This window comes from Bombus fervidus, chromosome 7, assembly GCF_041682495.2.
Source record: "Bombus fervidus isolate BK054 chromosome 7, iyBomFerv1, whole genome shotgun sequence".
NCBI lineage: Eukaryota > Metazoa > Arthropoda > Insecta > Hymenoptera > Apidae > Bombus > Bombus fervidus.
The window spans coordinates 16,311,073-16,328,794 of record NC_091523.1 but is presented as its reverse complement, the minus strand read 5'-3'; the positions used below and the strand labels follow the sequence as shown (position 1 = coordinate 16,328,794).

The 17,722-nt window shown below is 37.1% G+C and overlaps 3 protein-coding genes across 14 annotated transcripts in view; 2 read left to right on the top strand and 1 right to left on the bottom strand.

Annotated features, from left to right (window-relative positions):
- Window positions 1-6,163, bottom strand: part of Ca-alpha1d (Ca[2+]-channel protein alpha[[1]] subunit D) — a 61,289-nt gene extending 55,126 nt beyond the window's left edge. For 5 of the 11 annotated variants that reach the window (XM_072007308.1, XM_072007310.1, XM_072007311.1 and 2 more), the window contains exon 1: window positions 4,753-6,163. The gene's annotated coding sequence lies outside the window, so the exon portion shown is untranslated. Of the gene's footprint in view, window positions 1-3,557; window positions 4,622-4,752 lie in introns of those variants that run through there. The other 6 variants (XM_072007315.1, XM_072007316.1, XM_072007314.1 and 3 more) reach the window with 3 other exon arrangements.
- Window positions 6,164-7,603: 1,440 nt separating this feature from the next.
- On the top strand, window positions 7,604-10,727 carry LOC139989217 (RNA-binding protein squid). The gene is made up of 2 exons (XM_072007356.1): window positions 7,604-8,305; window positions 8,413-10,727. The coding sequence occupies exons 1-2, from the start codon at window positions 7,934-7,936 to the stop codon at window positions 8,917-8,919; spliced, it is 879 nt and encodes a 292-aa protein (XP_071863457.1). The 5' UTR covers window positions 7,604-7,933; the 3' UTR covers window positions 8,920-10,727.
- An 850-nt stretch (window positions 10,728-11,577) lies between these two features.
- LOC139989218 (E3 ubiquitin-protein ligase SIAH1) lies at window positions 11,578-14,867 on the top strand. 2 transcript variants are annotated; one of them, XM_072007357.1, is made up of 5 exons: window positions 11,578-12,130; window positions 13,370-13,721; window positions 13,814-14,053; window positions 14,127-14,319; window positions 14,407-14,867. In XM_072007357.1, the coding sequence occupies exons 2-5, from the start codon at window positions 13,493-13,495 to the stop codon at window positions 14,582-14,584; spliced, it is 840 nt and encodes a 279-aa protein (XP_071863458.1). In that variant the 5' UTR covers window positions 11,578-12,130; window positions 13,370-13,492; the 3' UTR covers window positions 14,585-14,867. The 2 variants fall into 2 exon arrangements, with proteins under 2 accessions (XP_071863458.1, XP_071863459.1); XM_072007358.1 differs by lacking the exon at window positions 11,578-12,130 and adding an exon at window positions 13,147-13,263.
- The last annotated feature ends 2,855 nt before the right edge of the window (window positions 14,868-17,722 follow it).

Here is a 17,722-nt window from a genome sequence, read left to right as displayed (position 1 = left end):
ATTTATTTATGGTGCGTTAAGCTTCGCCGGCCGTGGAGAACCTTCGCTGTGGAACAACTTGTCACCGGTTCGTATCTAACCCACTAACGCAAACAGAAAAGCGACGAATGCTACGCGCGTCATAGCGCGATTCTCCGTGCGTCAAAGTTGACACGATCGACGTTTCAGCGACATACAATAGCCAGCCGACGAGCTATCGCGTCTCTGTGAATTATGTTCTAATGGCGCTACTTCGAGGCACACGCGCCACGCTCTGTCTCCTACGAAAGCGCCTTGTTTCTCGGTGTCGTGTAGATTACGCAATTACTAGATGTTCCTCGTGTCTCGCGCGCGACAGGGAAGCGCCGTTGAAGAATTTTCCAGTTTGTTCGACGTACGCTGTCTTTGGCGACGAAAGGATCGGATTCGTGCGAGGATCGTGGCATCGGTAACATCAAAGGGCGAAGTTTCTCGACGAAATGGCAAACGATTCGCTCGAATCGGCTTCGTTCGACTCGAACCAAGAGCCGGTACCTGGGCAAACGCTCCGAGTTCCGGGCACAGGAAAGAAGCTGACTTCGCTGCTGTGATCCGAACCCACGTCGAAGCGTTCGAACGAGCAGGTTTTATTTTCGTCGAAGGCTGACGATAAGAGACGTTGCTCTTAGAGAAGAGAGGAAGAATTTTAGCGAGGAAACGAGGACATCTCGTATTTACAGCGAACATTTTCGAAATCTGAACCCGCGGTCTTATCAGCAAGACGAATATCTCTGACGTCTGGCCGATCGATCGAACCGTTCGCGTCAGAATTGAAAGTGGCGCAATTAGAAATTCATCGATGGAAAGATACGCCAGCTATTACGCGCTTCGCATCCCATTTGATCCCATTCGTGGTGAACCTTCCTCGATTTCAGCTCGTAAGCCGTTCCTTCTAAGAGTACGAGAGCAAAGTGGATCTACGCTTTAACACGCTCGTTATTATTTTAATGTTGCGTCGCATCGCGACAAAGATTATCACTTAAGATAGAGACAGTCGCGTGATTGAGAACAGAACGCAACTCCAGCGGTACGTCCGTAGGTGGTTTGTGGCATTTTAGCATCGGAGAATTCGTTGCAATTTACCCTCACTGCGTTCGCTTTAGGATCAAAACCTTGCGTTTCACGCAACTTGTAAGATAAATTACGATCATTCTGCCGGTACGTACTCGTTCGTCTCGTCTACGATTCCTTCCGTTAGAACGACATCTTCAGGATAATCAGTTTGTTGTCCGCGAAGGGAACCTTCTTCCTAGTACGTGACTTTCCGTCCCTGATGATGTAAGTACTTACGTCATTCAGCAGCCTCTAATATTCAGAACCATCAACCCCAGGGAAAGATAAACATGCGCTAACGTTTCCCACAGGATAATATTGTCACGCAAGTTGGCCGACTCGTTACACGCGTCACGACATCCGCGATAACATCGTTTGGTAAGAGCGGCTCGAAACGACTATTTTATCGAAGCTATTACGACAATAAGTTCCGATGGATGAACGGTGAAGACACGGCCGATTGTTAGCGAGCGAGTCCACGAAACATGTGTTCGTGAAAGTCGACGAACCTTGGCTCTCTCGAATACGATCGTTCTGATCATTACGCGTTATCTCTGAAACGTGCGTTGAAAGTCATAAAATCATAAAAATACGAATAAACGTCCGTGATCCGATTGCAACGGCCCAGTGATTTTTCTAAAAGTTACATCGAAACGCATCGTGTCGTTAATCTCGCGAGGATTAAATTTTCTCCGTAAAAACTCGTAAATATCCACTCACCGGACAATTACATCGATTTCGCTGGATTTGAACGTCGGAAAAAGGAAGAAACGTTGGTCCACGTTGCTTCGAAACGACCGCGAATGACAAATAGATAGATAGATAGATAGATAGAGAGAGAGAGAGAGGAGGAGGAGGAGGAATTCATTTCTTAACGCAATGACGTCCGTCTGAGTAATCTACGCTTCAGTAAGGAAGGCAACGTTCCTGGCGGAATGCCTTGGAATGCCGACCGGGAATCCAAGGTGGAACCTCATTATGCATCGACCCGAATTTCCTTGAGATTAGTCCGCGAGTATGAACCGCGGCAAATCGGATCGACCTTAACAACAACTTGCCCGAGAAACTTGGCGTCGTCTTCTCCGACGGAGTCGCGGCCCAACGACCCGATCGTTTCCGTCCAACCTCGAAACACGTATGCGACCAGCAACTTTTCTTGCAAACGCAGAGTCACGGGAATCCGAGAACAAGAAAAATCGATGAGGAGCGACGCGCGCCAGCTGGATTTTCGGATTCATCGTTCGCAGACGAAATTCCATCGAAATGGAAACGTTTAATTTCTGGTGAACTTTGAACGGATTAACGACGTTGGTCGAAGTTACAGGCTTGAGAATCGATTATTGTAAATGTCAGTGTGGAAGAGGGTGTGCCGTGGGTCGAGTAATAAAGAAGATAGCTGGCATTTTTACGACACGTGTTTGCAGGCTGTTCGAACGAAACGAGACTACAAAAGTTCATGGTGGATTACGAGGAAGAAGCTACGCGCAACAATCTTTCTACGTTTTACGAATATTTCGTATCGGTAGAGATTTCTTCGGCCTGTTAACAGGCTTAATTTTTTTTTTTCCATATTTTAACCCTTGCGTTAATAGATCGAGGAAACTCGCATTTTCCAAAGAAGTTGGGCGATTTACGTGGCTCGATACTTGGGAAGAAAGATTTGTTCTTACTCGTCCGTGGAAGATGGTCGATGAAACGAACGATGCATGGATACGAAAGCTCGTTTCGGTATTTTCTATGAAAACAACTTCGCGGAAAGGTCGTACGGAAGAGATGGCTGACGGTGATACTCGGGGTGCCGGTACTAAAGAAAAAACACGTTGGCCTTTTAGTGGCATTTAGGTATTATCCTTTTTAACTCGAATTAACGATCGAACTTTTACGACGGTTGCAACATCGAGGCTTTTCTAATTAATAACAGACATTCCACGAAGCGATCACAAATTTTTTTATCGATTTTCCATTAGCCAGACTATCCGCGCTAACAACTCGTTAACGTCGTTCTCGAAAATTGGAGCGATCAAACGCGTAAAAAGAAATCGCGTAGCGAAGAGATCAAGGGAATGGTATCCGAAGCTCGTGAGTTCTGTTAAAGGTTAGGCTTTCGCGCATCAACTATCCGCTAGAACCGCGTGTTTCTTGTTTGTTTACGAATCAAACGCATCGTCCACGTCCACCGTCCAAACCGAGAAACTTCGATCGGATCCGTATATAAACCCTACTATATAGTCTATCGCGATAGAAAGAGTAAGGCTGCTTCGTCGACGCGAAGAAAACACAAGGACGATATCGAAACTACACGATTCTTGCAAGAGCACGTGTTTGCAGAATCTGAACCGATTCGTTCTATGGTTACCTGGTTAACTTCGAAGAAGATTCGAGCCACGTACGGGCGTGTGTTTTATTGGAAAGAAAAGTCTCGTAGTCGGGCAGAGACCGAACGACGAGCAACAGAGGTGTTGCTGATTAGAAATTCGACGACTTACCACATTTTTTGAAACAGAGGAAATATCGGTGAAGGGATTGTGTCGCGTATCACGTGAGCCGGGCGTATCCGCTCGTCATATCCGCGTTGACGCACTCGCGGCGACCACGATCCCTCAACGCCAGCACTTCTTCCACTCTCTTCGCTTCCTATACTCTGCACTCTCGTCCTTCTTCCTCCACTATTTTCCTCGATCCTTCTTCCTTCTTCTTCTCCTTCGGAGGCTTTGTTCGCTTTATTCCGTTGGCGCTACGCGACGAAAATGCCGCTTAATACGCGCGCTAACGTTCCGTCCAATCGGAAGCCAGCCGCCTTTTTGGTCCCCTGGACGGCACAGTCGGTCGTAATAGTTGTTTGCACCGAAGCGGGAAAACGAAAAGCGGGCTTTTAAATCGGTTTCCACCTCTTGCGTATTACGTTGCCTGGTACACTGTCGCTACCACTAGGATCGCTAGGATCATCGGCACACGAGTAACAGCATCACCGTGGGGCATCGCTAGCGGAGAACACCACTACCAGCAGCCGTAGTCGTCACGCACACGTATCTATCTAGCAGCGAACGAGCATCGCTACCACCGCTACGGATTTCCACCACTCCTTCTTCTCGCCCTGTGTTTAAACTTATAAATAGATATCTGGGTGCGTTCGATTATATTTATATGTACGCGAATATACGCGTATATAGGCGATACATCGGTGTATACGTTTCTCTACACCCTCACGCTTCCACGAACGCAGAATCGTACCAGCGTGTACCTGTTCGCGAGCTGCGCGTATTATTCATGATGCACCTAGTTACGCGTTCGCTCGTTCGTCTCTCTTTCTCTCGCTCCTCCTTCGCCTCGTCTACCAACCACCACCACCTCCACCACCTTCTTTTCCTCCGTCTTCGCCGCCTCTTCCAACCCCTCCCCTCTCTACCGTTCCGAGAAAGCTTTCCCTAACCCTCGTCGATCGCGTTCACGGCGCACACCGATCGGACGGATCGTCCGGTCTTCTCGAAAGAAACTCGCCGACTATAAACGAGCGAACAGTTCGAGGAACAGGCGCGAGAAACGCGATCGGTCGAACCGATTCTTCGACCAGACAGACCCACCTCTCCTTTGCTTGTCGCTAATATATCCGACGATGGATCGCACAACTAGGTGGAAAAAAGGCGTCGTCTACGTCGACGACAAATCAATCGAGTACCTTACCTTCTCGCTGCGTGCCGCTCTTCTCTCATACTACGGTTATCGTCCAGCTCGCACCCTGGCCAATCTTCTCGGCGATCTTTCGTGCAAATGGATCAACGCAATTCTGATGGCTCGATGTCGTATCGTAAACGATACTCCAGGATTCAGACGCTCTTCTCTTCCGGGTTTCTCTCTCTCTCTCTCTCTCTCTCTCTCGCCCTCCCTCGGTCTGCTCGCGTTCTCTGCCTAGCTCGCCTTCCCTTCTTCAGCTTTCCTCCTGCTCGCACTCGCGAAACATTGGCTTTTCCGTTGCGAGCATGGCCGTACACAAACTCTCGTCAAACCCCACTCGTTGCAGTTGGCCGTAACGCGTAGCCGTGGCCCCTTGTACTCGCGCACTTGCTTCTCCACTAGATCGTTCCGTGACCGTTCTACGACCGGGAGTTGCTCGGGCGTTGATTCGATCGGGGGGAAACTGCACGCAAACGTTAAAAACAATTTTACCAAAAATATTCACCCCCCGACCGGCGACGGGAAACCACCGAGCTTTCGGCTTTCTCTAGAGTTTTCGAAAATCCGCTCGATGAAAAACGGCGACGATGACGACAACGACCACGGTGGCGATAGCGACGGCACACGACACGTTCGACTCAACGATATGCTGCCGGTTCGACAGCAGCGACGCCTGGCGTCGCGACGCCCCGCTACCCTTCCTCTCTGCCTGTGCGTCCCCTCCACCCTTCCGTCAGAACGGCTACGAGCACGGCGTCGAACGGCTCCGCGCCGCGTCCCTTGGTCGCCGCTCTTCGGCCACCAGGATCGAGCGAGATCCATCGAAGGACGAACAGAGAGAGCCGAGAATCACAAGGGAACGTACTTGACAAAACCACCGACGAGAAATAAACGCGTTACGAATGGTGAAAGAGGATCCACCTAGCCACTGGATGCGTTTCGATCACGATCAGCTACGAGAATCGAATTATTATGTTTTAATCGATCGTAACAGATATCGGAAGACTACGACGACGATTCGTGAGCAAATGAATTTATCTCTTTGATATTAAGGTTATAGCGTTTAGGCAATAACACGTATAAGTATTCACGTTTAAATGTAAGTGTTAGGTGTGGTCATCGAGAGGGCAGAAATTACGTTTTAGTCCTAGAAACATTAGCAATTTGTCTTTGTATATGGGTATACGCATCGAATAAATCGTATGTTTTCTATTGCGCGATTCGGGTGTCTATTTATACGATCGATTACGGACAAGATTGTTGCTATTTCAACAACATACGACAAAGCGTTGACGCATCCTAGAAAAGGTGATGAACGCAAGAAGTACGGTACAACTGTCGTAATAAATGTAATGCCGCATCACGCGTAAGGTAAGCGTAACACAATATGAACGATATTAACCTGTAATTAACAACTAGATTTGGAATAAATCCTTTTCGACATAGTCGAGTATAAAGCATCGAGTTAACGAAGAAACGTAGAATTTTACCTGTCGTTAATATTTCATTGCCAATCTATTCCTCTACCTTTCATCTTGATAATCTTTAATATTAATATTGATTTTATTGAAATTTACAATGCGAATCGAATCGGAAGGGGAAAACTGGCAGAAATCTGATATTTGATCGAATCTTCCCGAATTGCTAAATCAAGTGGCGCCATCGAGTGAGTTTACCGGCACTTATTTTTGTTACTGGATCTGCGATAAAACAGTGCAAGAGGAGGAACGTTTTTTCGATATATGTACGTATGGAGACGTTAGTAAACATTTTTATTTTCTAATTGTTTGGAATTAAATGCCCACCGTTCCGTAGTCAAGTTTTTGTATGATAATTTTTGTACCCTTTTTATGTACGTACAAATAAGTGTGTTCTATAATTAACAACGAGTCAGTCTACCCGTAGAACCTTATTCTATTCTTAAACTGTTCCGACTGAAGAGAAAAGATAAGCCGGGGTTGCCGAGGGTCTGTGTTTTATTTATACAACCTTCTCTGTCTGACTATATTTATATACGTATATTGAGAAAGCAACGACTTTAAACGGTGCACAAACAAGTAAGAACACCACGTGTTCCTAAATTTTTAAATAAAAATTCGAAATACGTAAACGCTACGTCTTTTAACATTTGCAATAAAAAAATTTCCATTAGGTAATCGAAATCGAAAACAATTCGAGTTAATGCGTTATATATGAACACTTAATACGTTGCTATTTTCATTTTCGTTTCTTATTCGTTACATACGTTTATATGCTGATAAAATTAAAAAGATTACACAAATCTTATACACATTGCTGTTATATGTACCACGTAAATGCAAAGATTAAACGAATTACACATCGAATTTAATTAAAACGTGTGCGCTATCGTTATAGTGATTCGGGTTTCACAGCTTCATGGATATGTTAAGCAATTTTTCCTGTGTACATCGATTATGCATGTTACGATAATTTCTAGTAATTTGCAATAATAGAATAAATGGTATCATGTAAATTTGATATCATTGACGAAAATCAATTTGACAACCTATATAAACGTTAACCTAACCTGAATCGATCTTTATGCGAAAAATGCAGGGAAAAGTTATTAAAGCACGGACAAAGTTACGATAGAATTTTCGTTATGTCAACTGGAAATACGCAATTTTCAGCTTTCAGCGAATAAAGACCCTGATCTCACGGTTAGGAACAAAGGTGTTCGTGTATTGTTCAGGTTCAGCAATGTTCAAGGACTTTCGGTAATCGTCCACTACGTGAATATGATATCGATTAAAAAATAAGTCGAAAATTTAAGCAACAAATAAGTATACTAGTCTGTCGATTTTCCAGCTTGTTGGAAAATTGATTAAAGTTAGTAATGAAACGACCACCGGAAATACACTGGAATTTCCGGCGTTGTCTGTTGGATCTGTCGTTGTGATTGGAGAGATGAATTGCGTCTGAGTAGAAAGAACGAATAGCGTCGTGTTAATAGAGGCTTAGAGGGAATCGGAAACTGTTGCTGACTCTCTTTCTTTCGGTCGTAAGCCGGCACCGGTTCACCATAAGAACCGACTGTGACGCGTGCCAACTGTTCCGAAATTATTCTGGTGCGCAGTACACCGTTGCATTTACTGATCTCATCGGTTCGACCAGCCTACCTTGTATCTTCTGACGTGCTTTTAACGCGGTAAGCTCTAAACAGTACGCGATGGCGGCGGTTGACTGTTACCAGAATCAAGCCCAGACCGAGGGTACCGGCCAACAGACACAACAGCAGTCTCAACAGCAGCAGCAACAACAATCACAGTCACAGCAACAACAACCCCAGCAACAACAAGCCACTGCCGGGATTCCAGGGAAAGATGACGAACGCAAACTTTTTGTCGGTGGCCTATCGCGTAATACCACCGACAAAGAATTACGGGATCATTTTAGTAAATTCGGAGAGATCGAAAGCATCTCCGTTAAAATCGATCCCTATACCGGTGTTTCACGAGGTTTTGCGTTTATGGTATTCGCCAATCCCAAGACGATCGACAAACTTCTGGCTTCTGGCGAGCATTACATCAATAAGAGAAAGGTTGGTTATACTGCTGAAATTAAAATCTATTGCTCAAGCTAAACAACTACTTTCTAATTATTTTTGTATCTTGTTCCTTCAATGAGATTTCCTTTGTTTTGGTGTAGGTGGATCCCAAACGGGTGAGTAAAAAGCCCCAACATGGTAAAATTTTTGTGGGTGGCCTTACTCCTGAAATTACCGATGAAGATATCAAAACATATTTTGGACAATATGGTACAATTGTTGAATTGCAAGCACCATTCGATAAGGTAAAAAATCAGAGAAAAGGATTCTGTTTCATAACATTTGACTCGAAAGAAGTAGTGTACAAATTACTTAAAACACCTAAGCAAACGATAAATGGTAAAGAAGTGGATGTCAAGAAAGTGAAAGTTAATCCAGACCCAAGGAATCAAGGATTTTGGGGTCCAGGCTATGGTTATGGATATGGCGGAGGCTATGGTTACATTCCTGAATACTGCAATGGCTATCAAGGGGGATATGACGATATGTATGCAAACTATGATTACGCTGGTTATGATGGGTATGACAACATGGGATATGGGGTTCAAGGTAAGCCAAGAGGAAATGGTCAGGGACCACGTCAATTTCAGAGACATCAGCCGTACTAAAAACAGATTTATAAATCCTACATACTCAAAATTTGGTGATAAAGCAAGAATATAGTAAGGAGTAGACCAACTTTGTCTGAATGCAGGCTAAGACTGAGATAGGGAAATTTGGGATAAAAGCTTGTAAGTAGAGTCATTGGAAAACTCTTATAGAAGCACCAAATTCCCTGATCTTTGTACATTGGGTCTGTAAAATACTAGATAGCTCTATGTACATTTACTAAAAGAGAGGAAATGAATTTTCAATTGATTTGCGATTGGTATAATTTAACGAGTCAAAAAGAATCATGTCTTTTTCTATCTATGCACATTTTATCACTTATTACATAAACAAGCTATTCATGAAACTATTAAAATAGATGTCCAAATATTTTTATTAAAACCTAATACTTTATATATGAAGCTGTTTCTCTTACATAGGAACCATACATAAGCTAAAAATTAAAACGATTGATTTACTCCTATTTTCTTGTTATTCATGATTCATAATACTAACATGTATATCTTATAATTTAATACTCTAATTATTCTTTAGCATCTTAAGTTGCATTACTAAAGTATTGTTTATTATATGCTTGGTGTTAATCTTATTATTAGAGAACACAATGCTGTGTTGTTCATGATAGGACTTTATGTTGATAAACAGTTTCAGTTCAGAAAGCATGTGTCAGTTAGAGATAATTGATAGAAGTAAAACAAAATACCATTCATGGACCAATGGTTCGTACTCCTAATTAAATGTACTTCTTCCTCATAAATTTATAACCTATACGTATTATCTAGTATCATCCATAATTGTTTGTACACTAAAGTAAGTTCTGTAACTTATACGAATCATAAGGTATTGTAAGAAACATACGTATCCTCGTATGTTAATATGTATATACGTGTACACATACATACGTTGTACACGTGTGCGAATTAGCATATAATGCAGTAGGAATTAAGAAAGATAAAAATATTTCAAAATGAATATAATTAAAATATGAACGTCCTGGGTAGATACGCGAAGAGTGCGCGAGTGGTAGAAGATGGTTACAAAATATTCTAAAAACAATATTTGAAATCACATCAGAAGAGCAATAAATATACCGTAATGTACACAGAATTTTATAATGAGTTATTTAGTATCTTTCTTTCTTTTTTTCCCTGTTTTCTTTTTGTTTTCGTTGATATTTTAATGATGTTTTAATTGTCATGAAAACAACAGCTTCAGAAGTACCTTTAATACAATTAATGATTTCTGAATGTTGCTACACTCGTGTACTCCTATGTCTCATAAACCTCAAGTATAAATATAACAAAACTGATCATGGCTTGTTATATGAAAAATGTTTTGAAGACCCTGAATTAACAGAATGTTTAAGGCATTGAAACTAGCAGAAATATAACTTTTGTATAATTTAGGCTACTATGACATTTTTTGCATTTGCATCAAACAGTTGTTCCTGTCTGGTGTACAAAGACTGCTCTTCATATCGCAAGAAGACTGTTAATATGTAGAGTATCATTTGAAATGATACAAATACTAGAGAATTTGACAGCCAATACATCTTGTGATTTTCTGGACTAAAAAAAAAAAAAATGTTTAAAGATGACAAAATAAATACATATAGCAAATGTAAATATGGCATTGTGAGGATTACATTTAGGTACATCGAAATTATATTACACACAAGGCTGATAAGGCTTTAAACATTCAAGTTTTTCTCAGATGTTACAAAAGTAACGACAGTTTGGCTTAAATAAATTTCATAATACACACATAATATACACGGAAAATAAACCGTTTTCTAAAAAAGAAAAAAGAAAGAGAAAAATATTTTAAGCCAAGCTAATTGTGCTTTTGGAAAGTGAATCTGTATACTATGTATACCATATTTGCTGCGTGTGGAAAAAATATATATATATATAAAAAAGAGATCAGATTGTGAAATTAAAGCAAATAACACAAATATTTTGTTACTATTGATTACTATTCGCCTGTTTCACCCATGACACAGTGTATATTTTAATTATAACAAAAAATAAAATATTCATTACTTGAAAAGTATTTTGTGATATTCTTCTTTCAATGAAAGCTTATAAATAAATAGAAAAGTACTCTTCTAAGGAAATTTATACAATTATCTTGAAAATGATAATTTGATACAAATCCTTTCTCATCCTGACTTCGAATTAATTTTAATAAAAACATGAATTTCAGTTTTGTAGGTTATTATTATAGCTTTATATTACTATAATTAGTATCATCAACATTATTTTCTATATATATATACCCCTATATATCCCTATATATATATAGGAAGATATATATATATATATAGATTGCATAATCATTGCAGAATCATAATAAATAAATATATATCTGAGACAAATAAAATTAATAGTAATACTTAAGATATGAATCATCGATTAATTTTAACAAGTTTTTCGATCATTTAATCTTATAGTACTTTATTTGTGAAAAAGAGTTAATAGAGGGAAAATATGAAAATATAATATAACGTAATACAAATGTTAGGAATACTTTGTCACATATGTAGTATTTTATATAAAATATTTCTATAAAAAGGAAAAACAAAATATTGCTATTTATTATTTTTGCAAACGAATATTACGGCGTGAACAAAAGTGTACATTAAAAACGCGGCTTAATACTCGTTGATGGCAGTTGCATGCGTTGCATGGGTGTAAACGGACGGACGTACAGTCGGACAGACAGCTGCAGTGTCATCATCTTGCTCTGTGCGTCTTATTGTACGGAACGAGCTTGAAGTGTCGGAAGTTCGAAAAGGAGCAAGTTGCTACTATGCCTCAGCAAAAACTAACCAAAGTCACGTTACTATTAATGTTGCCTGTTTGGCCAAGAGAATTCGCGATGTAGCCTCTTATAAAGTCGATCTCATCGCGTTCGCGTTTATTCCTCATCCGATGTACCGAGAAGTATCGGGAGCATTTCGTGCAACATTTTCAAAGCCAAGTCGCATGAAATCTCCTGTTGTTGTTCTCGTAAAAACATTTGTCTATTGTCGTGTCACCCTTTGTCGTTATTCTCGACCTTTTCATCTACGTTCATATCTCCGTTGTCATCATTCTCAAGTGCCTTCTCTTTCCCTCTTTCATACTTTTAACTCACTATTTTCTGATTTCAACCACGCGAAAAGCCAGTGTATGCATCGAGTGACGTACTAATATATTTGTTATTTCGGTAAGTTTAAACATATATTTTCCATAAAATTACAAATTCATATGCTTTATCGTATTTCTTACGTAGAATTTTCCGCAAGAGAATCATCCGCTTTCTTATTTCTTGCGCATTGTTTATTTGTTGATCGCTGATTCGTCGTGACTCGTGATTTGTGACTCTCTTCACAATACTATTCCGCAAAATTTTCCCCTCATTGCTACTTTTCGGATTGAACAATCCGCGAACAAGATACCGTTTGAAGATTTCTTAAGTTGCTCGAGAGAAACTTGTCAAGCTTTTTCCTGTGACGGTTTATCGAAAAGACAACGATAATTGACGCAAACGCGATAAATGGTTTTGCGATCAATGCAACATAATCCTCGTTACTTATTCTCCTTTATTGATTCATAATTATAAACAGCGTTTCTTTTATAAAAATGTCGATAAGAAGTTTAGCTTTTACTTTAAATTAATTGATGCAAAAAAATGCGAACTGTACGTATATAAAACGTATATTGAATTATCTTGTTTTTGCATAAAATTAAGTAGGTAAATGAAAATGTTTTAAAAGAAATTGTAAATGTTTCGATTAAATGTATATTCATATAACATGATAATATTATGAGTTGTGCATATATGATCCTAGTATTTTTTGACAATAAATTTCATAACATTGCTTAAGTAAAAATTGATTGAGTAAAAGTAATAAAAGGATTGCATTGACGAAAATTTTTATTGCATCATTTCAATGTCGAATAAACATCAATATACACAATGCCTTATAACACATTGTTTTCTTTCTTTTTCTTTTTTTTCTTTTTTTTTTTTTTTTTTTTTTTTTAGTTGAAAGGTAGAATGTAGTATATCGTATAAGTGATAAAAATATAGAAGCCAGATATATTCTGTAAGGTTCATTTTATCCTTACGTAACTGTAAATAATGTATTAACTAAATTAATTATAAAGTTCAATAATTAAAATTATCATGAATACCCCACTATGTAGAATGATATACATAACAAAAAGTTCATTATTTTGTATAAAGATAAAGTATAATAACACTGACAACAGCCAGATTGTACACATTGCAAGATAATTATATATGTGTTAAATATATATTTCAATATATTAAAATAATTTTCACTTTATACGAAGGTATTAGTTGTAGAATTCAATGAATTTTGATAATTAATAAAATCATAAAATTTTTTAATTTATAAATATAACACTGTAATATTTCTGAAATTCTAATAATTTGCAGATATGAGGTGGATGGCTCATTCCAAAATGCATCGCATTTATTAGACACCTTCAAAATAAATGGATTTGTTTGCCAACTAAAAGGCAAAGTGTTCTTATTTGATACATAGAATAAAAGAAAAAGATGTCCCAATTAAGTATTAGTACTGGGAAGAGAGGGAGGAGTGTTGCAAGCTCCTCAGCGTCTACTGTATCATCTCTGAGCAGCTCAACTGACCTAGCAAGCCTATTCGAATGTCCAGTTTGCTTTGATTATGTTCTTCCACCAATCTTACAATGCCAGAGTGGACATCTTGTTTGTAGTAATTGCAGACCAAAACTTAACTGCTGTCCTACCTGTAGAGGTCCATTAGGTATGTAGATAGCAATAAACTGGAACTTGTACAAATAAAAGTAATTTTTAATATTGTTTTGATGAGAAATTCCTTATGAATCTGTAATGCAGGTAATATCCGCAATCTGGCAATGGAAAAAGTGGCAGGTAACGTGATGTTTCCTTGCAAATATTCAACAAGTGGATGCACAGTGTCGCTAGTGCATACTGAAAAGGCAGATCACGAAGATGCATGTGAATTCCGTCCATACAGTTGTCCTTGTCCAGGAGCTTCTTGTAAATGGCAAGGATCTCTCGAGCAAGTAATGCCACATCTTGTTATGAGTCACAAAAGCATTACAACTCTTCAAGGTAATTTTATTAAATAAGACACGCATTTGTGTTTCCTTTTATTACACAAATGTCTAAATCGCTTTTGTTACAGGGGAAGACATTGTTTTTTTAGCAACAGATATTAATCTTCCTGGTGCAGTGGATTGGGTAATGATGCAGTCTTGCTTTGGTCATCATTTTATGCTAGTGCTTGAAAAACAAGAGAAGTATGATGGACATCAACAATTTTTTGCAATCGTTCAATTGATTGGTTCAAGAAAACAAGCAGAAAACTTTGCTTACAGGTATGTATTATAGCGTAGACAGCAGTTAAAATAACGATTGTCAATTGAAACAGGTAATGATAATATGTAAATGCTTATGTTCAACAGACTAGAATTGAATGGGCATAAAAGGCGCCTAACATGGGAAGCTATGCCGCGTTCTATTCACGAAGGTGTTTCATCTGCAATTTTAAATTCGGACTGCCTTGTATTTGACACCTCCATCGCGCAATTATTTGCCGATAATGGAAATTTAGGAATTAATGTTACAATTTCTATGGCATGAGGAAAGCTAGAAAAAGCAGTGTAAAATATTTTTAATGTATCAAGCAGTCTTTTGATTGTAATTCAGTCTTTGCACTGAGGATTGCCCGTTATGTACATATAGCATCTTTTTACGTTACCACAGATAAATATTAGCAATATGGATGTTAGGATATGTTTGGAATGTGTTGATAAAGCACAGAAATCAAATGCTCAGTTACAGGACCTCTCTTTAAAAGCTTTAAAGAGTACTTGTATGTGATATTAACATTACACATGGAAACAATAAACAATCATTCAGTATACTTATGCTGACTTTAAAGCTTTAGCACTGAGTATAACATCAATTCCAAAATGTACCTGACACCTATTGCATACTGTTATCATGTTCTTTTAGTCACTTCTTACTGAGCCAATTTAAAAAAAAAAAACAATTTCTTTAATTTTGATGCTTACCAATTTAATTCTTTATAGAAATAACGTTATATTCTATAAAAAAAAAAAAGTAGTTTTCGTCAAAAGATCAATAATGATCTGTTGATATACAGCATGGCATTATAAGTAAAAATTGATGGTACATACCTGAAGAAATCCTCTATACGTAATTTTTTACTATATAGTAATGTGTACTAAGCTGCATCAGTCATTATTTATTTTCATTTAGAAATTTTGCGTGGTCGCATATTTATTATAACCTCATCTTTATCTATAATTATAGTTAAAAAATAAGTTCATTTTAATAAATTTACTTTCTTTTTAATTAAGACATATATTATAATTATTATCTATACTTGATACTTTGTATTTAACTTTTCATTATTTTTCAAAACTTTCACTAAGAAACTACAGTTTGAGACCATACAAGAACTCATATAAAATCAAAAGTTAGTTATAAGTTTGCAAATATACTGCTGAGAATTTATGATTATTAAGATGTGCTCAAAGATATTCAGAAAAAATTGTTATTACTTTATTACAGGAAATCTTCTAACTTACGCTAATACACAGTGCATTGAATTGTTTCTTCTGGTGAGCATTACAAAGATTGATAACATTATTCCATCTACTTTAATTTTATGAAGAAAAAGTATTAGAGTATATGTATCAGCAATATATACGGGAACACGAAAGTAGTTGGTATACGATAAACAGGTGCAAAATAATAGAATAAAATTGCGCAATTTCATCCTTTTTTACTGACATAAAAATGAACAAACTTATATAAGGAGAAATTATAATTTCAGGAATACATAGTTCCACTAAATTGATGCATAGTAGTTTTATAAATAATAAGTGACATTGTAAATAATTTTCAAACTATCGTCCGTATACATTTTTCGAGTGTCATGTATCAAATTTGAGGAAATTCGATGATGATTATATAGTCAAACAAAGTTGATTAACGTTTGTGCATTAAGAACAAAAGAGATTTGTGCAAAAGAAATTAAAGTTGCATGAGCTTGATCCTAATCAAATTTGAGATTCTCAGGTCAAACCAAAATGTGGAAGACAGCCGTTTTTACGTCACCATGAATAAATGCATATAAATTGCTTAACATTCCAGATGTAGGTGAAATGTTATTGTAAATAGAACAATTTTGACATGTGTGATAAAATTATTAATTGGTAAATAAATTATCATGTAAACATGCATATGTATGAAGTTAAAAGAATATGGGAACCAATTGCATGTTATGCATATGTATAAGTATATATAAATATATAAGCGTGACACACACACATGATATATAACTATATGAAAGTGTATTTATATATATGTATATATATGCGCATATAAAACTTATACAATTACTTTTAAGTTTATATAAGTGTACTGCAAAATGAAATACTTAATTTTGATGGTTTTAAAGTTTCTGCAGTTTTGGCGGTTACTAAAAAAAAACAAGACATTCGAATGTAACATTCACGTTAATTGTTATACTATCAGACGGTATCAGAATACCTCCCTCCCCTATAGCCGTAATGCATCAATGGAACCGCATATTTTGCACACTTAGATGTAATTAAAAATATCTGTTGGAGAGCTATTATATTAAAAAGCTTGATGATAGAACTAGAACAGAACTGACCGGATAAAATATTACTGAAAAACGAAGTACGCTAATAATTAAATACGATTTTATTGAATTATGGTCAATAACGATCGTTCCGAGTATTGAAGTGCGAATTTCGTTAAAAGGATGATATATGTATCATTAAGATGTATATACATATAATTTAATGATATTATTTAGATATTTATATATAGACATAAATCTAAAATTCATCACAATGTAAGGTTTAATTGTTCATTATAGCAATTTATTCTTACAGATAATGAAGGTATATACATATTTGTACCAATACAATCACTAAAAATAGTTAATTTACTCCTTAATTGCATACGTTTTCGAAATGTTGTAAAAATAAGTTAAATTCTTAAATAACATATTCGCTATAAATATTAAGTATTATTTAATATTGAAATTTTTATAACGATTTAGTCATTTTCATTACGATATGAAAAAAGAAACAATGTGTTGAAAGTAATGTTACACTAAGGATTAAATTATATATAGACATTGTAGACTCGTATATTACATTATAATCTGTAATTTGGTTCTACATACAACATAAACTTTTATGGACGACGATTTTTTTATAATATAACGATAAAATTTCTATATATTCCCCTAATTTTAATTGGATAATTTATTCTCAGTTACGTATAAGATTATAAATGAATACTTCGATATTGGTAGTATTAAATATGATTAAATATAATACTACAGGTCCTGTTCCTAAACTTCGAATAAATTTGTTATTACATTAATATTGTATATGAAAGTTTGTCAAGGTACCTCTTCTATATTTGTATTATATATAAGTTACGTAATTTACCGCGTATACGTTAAACTATTTGAGAAAACAAGACCTCAAAATAATTACGTTAAAATGCTCTTTTAAATTTATAAGTAGCACAAAAAATTATTAATAGTACACGCGTTCTAATCTTTTTTATAATAAAAAAAATTAGGATTATTATACGTACTATCAAAATCAATACAGTGCCATCTAGGAACAATACGAGAATATGCTTGGAATTAATCGCGCTCGAATCCAGGGTTTGAATTCTTCTCTATATTGAAGCTAGATCGTG

Bases quoted from the DNA above. Each gene is read 5' to 3' on its own strand.
- LOC139989217 (XM_072007356.1), top strand. From the start codon at position 7,934: ATGGCGGCGGTTGACTGTTACCAGAATCAAGCCCAGACCGAGGGTACC. The intron at 8,306-8,412 runs GTTGGTTATACT...GTTTTGGTGTAG, and splicing joins ATTACATCAATAAGAGAAAG to GTGGATCCCAAACGGGTGAG.
- LOC139989218 (XM_072007357.1), top strand. From the start codon at position 13,493: ATGTCCCAATTAAGTATTAGTACTGGGAAGAGAGGGAGGAGTGTTGCA. The intron at 14,054-14,126 runs GTAATTTTATTA...CTTTTGTTACAG, and splicing joins AAGCATTACAACTCTTCAAG to GGGAAGACATTGTTTTTTTA. The intron at 14,320-14,406 runs GTATGTATTATA...TATGTTCAACAG, and splicing joins GCAGAAAACTTTGCTTACAG to ACTAGAATTGAATGGGCATA.